The sequence below is a fragment of the Carassius carassius genome, chromosome 27 (assembly GCF_963082965.1).
Source record: "Carassius carassius chromosome 27, fCarCar2.1, whole genome shotgun sequence".
NCBI classification, from domain to species: Eukaryota; Metazoa; Chordata; class Actinopteri; order Cypriniformes; family Cyprinidae; genus Carassius; species Carassius carassius.
This window is the reverse complement of record NC_081781.1, coordinates 30,872,256-30,882,108: the sequence shown is the minus strand read 5'-3', so window position 1 is coordinate 30,882,108 and position 9,853 is coordinate 30,872,256. Positions and strand designations below refer to the sequence as shown.

The following is a 9,853-nucleotide window of genomic DNA, read 5'->3' as shown; positions in this document are numbered from 1 at the left end:
TAGAGGACGGGCTGAGTGTGAAATACGTTCAGAGCGCTCGTGTTAGAATCTGAACCCTGCTAGCTTCCCTTCACTGGTCTGTTTGTGGTGGACGCGTGGTGGGATGGGTGATGGACTTTATGACCCACTCTGCACTGGGGTTGAGCTCCAGGAGAGCTGTGATGTACGTCTCTTCATCCAGACATCTCTCCTCTAGAAAAACACACACACATCAGACAACAGCACGCTGCTTCTGCACCAGACTCAAAAATCTTCTTAAAGAAGTTAAGAATGTTTAAAATACATTCTAATAAGATGATTCGATGCCTATACAATCAAACTGAAATGTATTAATATTACCATGAGCTGCATGGATCACAAATATTCCAAATAAAGTCTTTACACAAAATACTGTTTGTGGCTTTTACATCAACAACAACATATCTGGGAAGTGCTTTTCCTTCCTTACATGTCAGTTAATCTAATCAAATAGAGATGAAGATCTATTTATTTTCCTATCCTAACTACACAAGGTTTGTACGGTTAGTTTCATGTTATGAAATGCCTTGTGTATTATGTGGCTGTGTGACTGTAATTAATGTGACGCTTATTAGACACTCACTGATGTTTCCTCCCATCTCATAGAGACACAGATCCTCGCGCTTCACAGACAGAGTCCTGTAACAACACACCACGATCTTACTGAGCACAATATTTCACAAGCACCACTACAAAATATGATATTTTTCCTAAAACAGTAGACTACAATGGTGGATGTGCAGTATATACATTAGAGGTCTCACTGAAGATGAGCTTATTAAAGCAGACTGATCATTCGTGCATGTTTGTGTTTGCTCACCTCTCTTGACTGAGGAAACGTGTCAAAACATCAGAGGCCTTTAAATCCTCCGTCAGCTGTACAGCCATGGACACCATCGAGAACTGAGGAGCCTGGACCCTTATGAAGCCTCCTTCAGCCTGAACACACACACCGAACACACCATAAACACACACAGAGCAAACCTGCAGCTTCCCTAAAGAGTACTTCGACACTCACTGTGATATTAACCCCGTAAAGCCTGACATATGAAATAATTATCAGAAAAATCTACATTTTTAATAAAATATAAATAACCTTTATATATATATATATAAAGGTTTGTTTGTGTGTTTATTAACGAGTATAATATTTCCTTCAATCCATCAGGCTTTTATGATTCATATAGTCTGATAGAGTGAGAATATGAAGATAAAAGCAACTCAGTTTTATTCAGAGACCCAAACTTTTATGCAGATGCTGATGAGTATTTGATGAAATTCTGAGATCTTTCTAACGGTGCAGCAGATACTGACATAAACTGATCTAAATATCAGTCTTTGGCAGCCTTGTATCTTATATTTCAGCATGTCCACAGATTTCTGTCCCACGCAGAGCAGATGAAGGACAGTGTGTCCACCAGGTGTCAGAGTGGAGGCAGTGCTAGATGTCTGATCATATCTCCTCTCACCTCAGCAGTGCTCTCTTGTTTGTGAGAGGCTCTCTCGCGGTCGTATGCCATCTTCTTCAGTAGTTTTTTAACCGCTCTGTCTCGGTTCATCTTCCGCTGGTTCTCCATGTTGTGTTTGCGCACCTGATTCAGGATGAACTTGGGAATCTGAGACACAAGACAAGACTCATCTGAGCATCTCCATGTTCCAGCGTCACATACCATGTGTTCTGGTATTCTGGTATTTTGTTGGTCACTATTTCTACAGCATCACAGTAGAAGAGTAGTGATTTCACAGAAAATGAATAGAAGTATTACAGAAATTAATTACTTTATTAATCAAGGACACATTAAATTAAGTTCAAGCTGTTCATCTGTGAATCCTGAAAAATAAACTGTATCACAGTTTCCACAAAAATATTGAAAATACTGTGTTCAACATTGATGATAATCAGAAATGTTTCTCGAGCAGTAAATCATTATATTGTCATGATTTCTGAAGATGATGTGACACTGAAGACTGGAGGAATGATGCTGAAAATACAGCAGTGCATCACAGAAATACATTACACTTTAACACAGATTCACACAGAAAACATTAAATTGCATTTTGTAAAAAAATAATAATAATAATAATATATGGTGAAATCAGTATCGTCAGTCATATTACACTGTGAGTTAAGTGAATCGTTAGTTACAACAAAAGCTTTAAGGACAGAGAGCGTCTCAGAGACGAGCATCATTCAGTCTCTAGTATGAGGGATAACACAGTCGTACCGTCCAGAGGAGGTTCTGGTAGCGGACGAGCAGCCTGACGATGTTAGCCGTGCCCGTGGCCATAGCAAACTCCTGCTGTTCACTGATCTTACTGCGGAAACCCTTACACATGAAGATGTTGGGCGCCATCACCACTGCAACATTGTTCAGCGTCATCTTATTCCTGTCCTTATGGTCGATCACTCTCTGGAAGAACTCCATCAGAGCCTGAGACACAGAAACAATCCAGCTGTGTGGTGTTTTTAATACGCTTAAAGACAAACCTCATCAACCAGCACCGCAGATAGGGATAATTAAACAATATTTAGCTTAGTGTGTTTTTGTGCTGGTATCTTGGCTGGTTTAGGCCTGACATGGATAAATAAATACTACACTAAAACCACAAGTCCCTGTCTTAATGAGTGACTCACTGAATCATTCATTCAAATGATTCGTTCAGAATTGCTTCTTCACTTAAAAACAAAGTGATTTATGAATGGATCACTGAATCAAAAGATTTGTTTAAAAAACAATTAATTTGGGAAGGAAACATTACAGTGTCAGCTCTTTTTCTTTGACCATAGAGAGAGAAACAATTTTTTTTAACAATATTTACTTATTGTTTGTTGAACTGTTGTTTAAAATCAATATCACATTTGCATTCAGGAAAACAGCACTGATGCTTGTGTGGTATTACACCACTGCTGTACCTCATTCCATTGTCCTCATTGGATAAAAGCATCTACTAAATGTAAATATCATATCTTATGAATAAACAAAAACCAACACAGGGATATTTTTGCTTTCCTAACTGAATAATAGAGTCTTTCTAACTGCATTCTAATAGTCTTTATCACACAGTGAATGCTTTTGGACTGTTTGCATGCATGTTTGTTTTTTGCACATTCAGTGGCATACTTGATATCAGCTCAAATATTGCTGAAATGACAATTACGATATAATCGCAGGCAATAAATATCTTAAAACAGTAGAAAAACCACCCATGTTCTACTGATACAAACCCATCCTGTCCACCTGCAGGCAATCCAATATTGCCACTTGCTATTCTGTAGCATTTACTGCTGAGAGAAACTGGAGCAGGTCAGTGATTGAGGAGAGGCAGGGGCTAATATGCATATTCACGAGTCCGTGTGTGTGAAATGAGTTTAAGGGGTAGAATTACATTCATGACCTTTTAAGGCATAAAGAAATGGTTTTAAAGGGGGAAAAAAGTCTAAATGTCACTTTGATGATCAAAGATGGGTTTTAAGGGAAACCTGGTTGACTGTGTTGTGTCAGATGTCAATGCTGTGAGTGCCACACACTGAGGGATGTGTGAAGTGGAGGTGTGTGGTACCTTGAGCGTGTCTCGGTTGGGTTCGGGCAGCAGGAGCAGCAGCAGATTGAGAGCCTGCAGCTGCTGCTTCTTAGTGGGCAGCTCTGATCAGAAGCAACACAATCACAACAATCACTGACACACAGAGCACACACACACGCTTTCAGACAGGGCTGCACGAGTTATCACATGTAAGGCCAGTTCTGTCATTAGTTGTGAATCTCCATCGCATGCTTACAGATGGAGCAGCATTTACTACACAGAGCCGTAGTTCACAGAGAAAGCTATGCAAAAAAATCGAATTTGTCCTAGTGATGGGTGCTTTAAAGCACTGCTTCATGAAGCTTTGAAACCTTTGCCAATCCTTTGTTTCGAACTACTTATTTCAAATTACAAGTGACGTAATTTAACTAAATGAGGCTTCATTACGTCATAACTGTTTTGAAACGTTTCGAAATTATTTTGGATTGTCGTTGGGTGGCAATGATCTCTTCATCAATCAGTTTCATCAATTTGTAGACATTTTAACAATACTTGTGTGCAATTAAAAGGATGAGAAGTTGTTGTCTCTTACTGGCCTCCATACAAGCTCTCCATAAAACAAACCAAACAAGCCCTCCAAATTAATAGAAAATATTTTAAAAACCATATGTGTCCCTGCAGCACAGAAGCAGTCATCAGTAGCACAGGGATATTTGTAGAAATAGACAATACATTGAATGGGTCACAATTATACATTACTATCTTATGCCAAAAATCATTAGGATATTTAGTAAAGATCATGTTCCATGAAGATATTTTGTAAATGTCCTAAAAACATTTGCAATGGGCTGTTTTATGCACGCCTACGTTTTGATCAGCAGGCGTCACTAGTGTGTGGTGTTTCGAGCGCTTCGAAACAGCTAATCATTTTGCTAAGCTATGGGTTCAATTGATTTGAAGCATGGAAAAGGTTTGTTTCTCCCATCACTACGCAGTCCTGTGTTTATTAGTCACGCTGAATCAATGAAAGCAGTTAAATCTTCTGTTTATTCAGCAACTGCTATAGGGTTTTCCTGGAGTTCTTCTGCGGGGCGTATTTAGAGTTTCTCTGGCCTTCGGATGGAGATTCACTGCTGATCACAGAACCCTGCTTCACTGACCAGATGAGATTTATTGTGCCTCAGTGTAGAGGATGGAGTGGGACTCACTCAGCACAGAGATGAAGGCGCTGAAGTACTCGACGGTCAGCAGAGGATAGGGCAGCTCTCTGATGAACAGCTTCAGGAGGCTGGCCGCGTCGTGCTGTTTCAGACTCTGCCATGGGAACACACCCTCGTAAAACTTGTGCTCCAGCTCATGACACACGGCCTGGGAAACAAGGAACACATTAGAGTAAGGTGGTGATGTGATGATGTTAATGGTGTCAGCTCACCTTCACTCTGGTAGCAGCTCCAGGGATCCGCAGCACACCCTCCGTGTCTAAACCCTGCTCCTCGATATGAGACATCAACTGGAAACAAACAAACGTTTAACAGCTTACTTTGTGTTTCTGGAGCTAGTTTAAATTAGCAGATCACTTACAATATGTATATTACTACTCATACGTTGGCTGTTGGTAAGATTTTTTTATGCTTTTGAAAGAAGTCTCACCAAAGCTGCACTTATGTGCACTGCATTTTTAATACAATAAAAATGTTTAAAACTGTTTTCTGTGTGAATCTCTGTTAAACTGTAATTTATTCCAGTGTTCAAAGCTGTATTTTCATCGTGTCACATGATCTTCAGAAATCATGAAAATATGATGATTTACTGCTCAAGAAACATTTCTGATTATTATCAATGTTGAACACAGTAGTGCTGCTCAATATTTCTGTGGAAACTGACACATTTTATCTTTCAGGATCCTTTGATGAATCAAAAGCTCAACAGAACAGCATCTATTTGAAAGAGAAATACACTAAAGATGTCTTTACTCTTTAACGCATCCTTAGTGATTAAACAGTATTTACTTTTAAAAAAAAATTGATAACATTTTATGGTGTCCTCGTTACATAACAATAAATTATGCATAATAACATGCAACTAAGCCAAACCCTCATCCTAGCATCCTAAACACATAGTAAGTACATGTAGTTAACACATATTACTCAGTACTTAATGTAGGATGACACTGTAAGATGCAGTATTCTTCTGTAACAAGGATCCTGCCTCGCTGACTGATGCTTTACTGAGAACATATATTCATCTTATAATGAAGGAGGTTGTGTTTGGTTGCCAGGGTGCTGCTATGAGGTTACTATAAAGAAGTTTCGTTGTGTTTGTTTACGACTATTTTAGTACTTTTAGCAAATACCCCAAAATGTGACCGCTAGGGTTTTCTAGCTCATCTTCAAGGTCTGGACAGTTGTACTATCAGACTTCTTGCACTAAACTCAAAATAATGGTGCTGGGAAATATACACTCTTCCAGTCTCTCAGTAGATTTGCCTCTGGTCTGCGTGAAACATCATGTTTTGCTCGGTTACACTTCTAAGTCTCTGCTCTCTTACGTGCTGCAGGATGAGAGGCACTTTGGTTCCCGGGATCCTCCGCTGGTCTTGTTCCAGCAGCGCAGAGAGTGAAACACCGAACAAACCCGACTCTACAGATGACAAAACAATACAGTTTCAGACATGTTCACACACAATTGCATTAATCATCATCAAAACCATTTAAAGATCAGACATGAAAGTGCTCTTTTTATAAGAAGCTTTGTCTACAGCACGCACATGTGTGAACAAAAAGGATGTCAAATGTTTAGCACCGTGTGCAAGAAAAACATGACCTCAAAGGTCTGAGAGCATTTCCAGATCCAGCTGATTCTGAACACATTTCAGAGGCACTGACCTCTCACTTTGACCTTGAGAGCTTTATGAGCCTTCACCTCGATGCCACACGTGTCGAACAGAGCGCTCATCTCGATCAGAACCAGCCTGCGAACCTTCTTCATGTCCTCAGAGGACAGATCGCCTACTCTTGTCTGTCCGGTCTTATCCTGAGACACTTTAAAATCCTGAAAGATGAGAAACAGAATGAGAAAAACTAAATGCATGGATGCATTTATACAATGCTATATGTTGGCTTTATTGTGTTTTAGCTGTGTGTTTGCGGAGGTATTCTGAGTGCTGCTATGATGTTCTGCTCTCTAATTATGCCGTCCCTCCTTTAATGTCAGAATTTGTAGCTGCTTTATCATCCATCAAAAAATGGAGCAACTGATTAAAGGGGTCATGGGATGCAAAATCCACTTTTACAAGTTGTCTGAACGAAGATTTGTGTTAGCAGAGTGTGTACACTACACAACCACACTATAATGATTCAAATCCTAAAACCTAGTGCTTTTCTTTTAAATCCCTAATAATAACAATCACTTTCTCAGATCAGGCAGTTCTCCAGTTCTTGGCAGACTGATGTAGTTTTGGTGGGCCAAATTTAGCATTTAAAGGGACATGCACCGAAACATCTCGCTGTGAGCAGAGCTGTTTTCAACAGGATAAAAAGGGTGTTGTTTTACACTACCACTGAGAAATTTTGACTACAGTATTTTATAGACTTTTTATTAAGACCCTTAAGAATCATATCTACTTAAATGGGCGTCCGGTTACCCTTTTAACAAGACACATGATTTAAGGAACCATTCATGGCTGGATGATGCACAAACTGAGCATAATACTGCAGAACTAAATGTAATGGTATATAACAGTAATAGTGATTTCAAATTCTCACTAGTAACTAGCATGCATATTACATGCATATTACTTATAAAGCACATATTAACGTCTGCAGATCATTTACTCCAACCCAATACATAAACTTAACAACTACCTTCCTAACTATTAATAAGCAGCAAATTAGGAGTTTATTGAGGCAAGAGCATAGTTAACAGTTTAGGGCTGTGCAATTAACTGCATGTGATTGTCATGTGATTGTCATCTCGTCAATAAAGCCGGTTCTGTCATTAGTAGTAGTTCACTGACAAGCTATGCAAAACTGCGTTCATAATCGCAAAACATTTCACAATATTGTGTAGCTTGTCAGTGATCTCCGGCTCTGATGGAGATTTACTATTAATCACAAAACTGGTTTTTAATAGCACAGAGCTAATAGTTAATAGTGAGAATTGCTCCCCAACGAAAGTGTGACAGATGTTGAAAAGGGAAAGTATGCATAGAATACAGAAAACCAGGACAGGATGCAGTGCCACATACTGTCCAGCAGAGGTCAGGTTTACTCAGTAAGAGCACACACACACTGATCTGACTGAGGATCCACATTCACGTCATTCAGGGTTAAAGCTTTCGTTTGACATTTTTGCACTCTAAACAAATTGAGTCAGATCAAAGGTCTCTGTGAGACTCATAACCATATACACATTGACATTCCTTAATCCTCAAGCAGCCAATCAAGTGTTAACCTGATGAGTGAATGTCTGACTCACGGGTAACCTGTCGTCAGCTTCATTCTGGGGCTGGGTAACCTTTAACCCTTCTTTGTAGAGAAGTGCTTGCTCGGAGAACGACACCTCCAGGTTAATGTCCGTCTCTGTGTCAGCTCCGCCCCCTGGAGTGTCTGGCCCCGCCCCATTACCTACTCAAACAATAAAACACACACACAACAACATCTCACGCTCTGAAACATTCATGCACAACAGGAGCAGTTGTGTTGGTGCACGCCACCATCCTGATTAAACAGTTACCTAAATCAGGCTAGTCAAAGTCCAGCAATCACAGTCATTACTTGACAGTCAGTGATAACTTAACCACAGTCACAGACTACAACTGCAAACCAGCAGCACAATCTGTCTGGAGGACTTTCACTCTGTACTAAACCCGGGAGTCCTTAACTCGGGCCACTTTTAACAGGTGACCCCTGATTCCAGCAACATCTAACAGCTGTAACTGTGAATGAGGCTCAGTACTGCATCTCAGCCAGCACTGTGAGCAAAGCAGAGCCAAACACAGCAGTGCAACAGACAACCCATCATTAACTGACTGCCTCATGCGCTACTTTAAGATGGAAAGATTTTCACATGCTCTGTTTAGTTTCAGTGACTGAGAAAAACTCACACAGCAATGGGAAACACCTACAATGAAATGAAGAATAAAAATATGACTAAAACTGTGTTGTCAAAATTAGCACGTTAACACATGATAGACATCCAATTTAACACGTTAAAAATGTTTAATGCAGGGGCGGAGCTAGGGTTGGCCAGCCCACTCACAACTGCTGCTGCGATCTCTTCTTTCTTGACAAGAATTGCATTTATGTAGATGCAGAACATTTTTATGACCACATCAAACGAGTGCAGAAAACATACAGCTTTTCCTTTCCTGTCAGCCAACATACTGTAGCCTGTATCATTTCATATGAAAGCACGAATCAAACTTTCTGATGCGCATCAAGTTCAGCAGCGGCAGCTCTTAAAGTAATAGCAGCCGAAAACATGAATAACCACCTGCTATGATTTCTGATGAATGAACAAAAGAAAAAAAAAGAGCAAATCAATCAGTAACTTTAAGGATTCATATATATTTAATTTAGAATGTAGTGTTTGATACCTTTATCCAATTTGTGTATATTATCTACTTTTCTACTACTTCTGTATTGTATATTTTCAACTTGATAGATCTCAATTATACTGTAATGTTAGTATAGGCAACATTATATATAGTCAGTGGTTTAACATTAGGAAAGAAATGCCACTAAACAAATACTAAAAATATACTGTCTTTATGTTTTCTACATTACTTTGAAGATTGAATGTAACATTAAAGCAATATAAAAGTATATTTAAAACTGTTAAATGTTAAGTGGGGGTTAATCCCAATTAATTTCAGAAGAGAAAAAAAAAAGTCTGATTATTAGTTAATTATTGTAATCGATTGACAGCACTATTTGAAACCAAATATAACAATTTATTTTATTTTTTTATTTTTTTTGTCTTTGTTGTAACATGCTTCTGGCAATTTGAGAGCACCAGACTACTTTTCCATAGATCTGAAACATCAGACCAGTGGATGCTGTACTTGTAAAACTGATGTTATTGACTTTGCAAATAGGTAAATAAGAACATTAACCCAATGTTTCACAATGTACAGTGTGAGATGAAAAACCTGACAACCCATGAATGATTACTAACCCAGGGTAAAGTATAAAACATGAAACAAGATAACCCAGCAGCGTATACTGTATGATAACGTAATGATTAGACATAAGGTTACGTGATTCCCCTTCCCTGGATGTCAAGATCAGCAGAAGCAGAAGACAGACACATT

General features: G+C 39.1%; 1 protein-coding gene across 1 annotated transcript in view; it reads right to left on the bottom strand.

Moving 5' to 3' along the window:
* Positions 1 to 533: 533 nt before the first annotated feature.
* The window catches only part of LOC132107165 (rho GTPase-activating protein 18-like), a 32,827-nt gene continuing 23,507 nt past the window's right edge, over positions 534 to 9,853 (bottom strand). The window contains exons 5-14 of the mRNA XM_059513410.1: positions 8,017 to 8,165; positions 6,426 to 6,591; positions 6,089 to 6,180; positions 4,973 to 5,050; positions 4,749 to 4,908; positions 3,580 to 3,662; positions 2,244 to 2,450; positions 1,488 to 1,634; positions 839 to 957; positions 534 to 657 (exon numbers count right to left, since the gene is read on the bottom strand). Of these exons, the coding sequence (XP_059369393.1) occupies positions 534 to 657; positions 839 to 957; positions 1,488 to 1,634; positions 2,244 to 2,450; positions 3,580 to 3,662; positions 4,749 to 4,908; positions 4,973 to 5,050; positions 6,089 to 6,180; positions 6,426 to 6,591; positions 8,017 to 8,165 (1,325 nt within the window). The remainder of the gene's footprint in view (positions 658 to 838; positions 958 to 1,487; positions 1,635 to 2,243; positions 2,451 to 3,579; positions 3,663 to 4,748; positions 4,909 to 4,972; positions 5,051 to 6,088; positions 6,181 to 6,425; positions 6,592 to 8,016; positions 8,166 to 9,853) is intronic.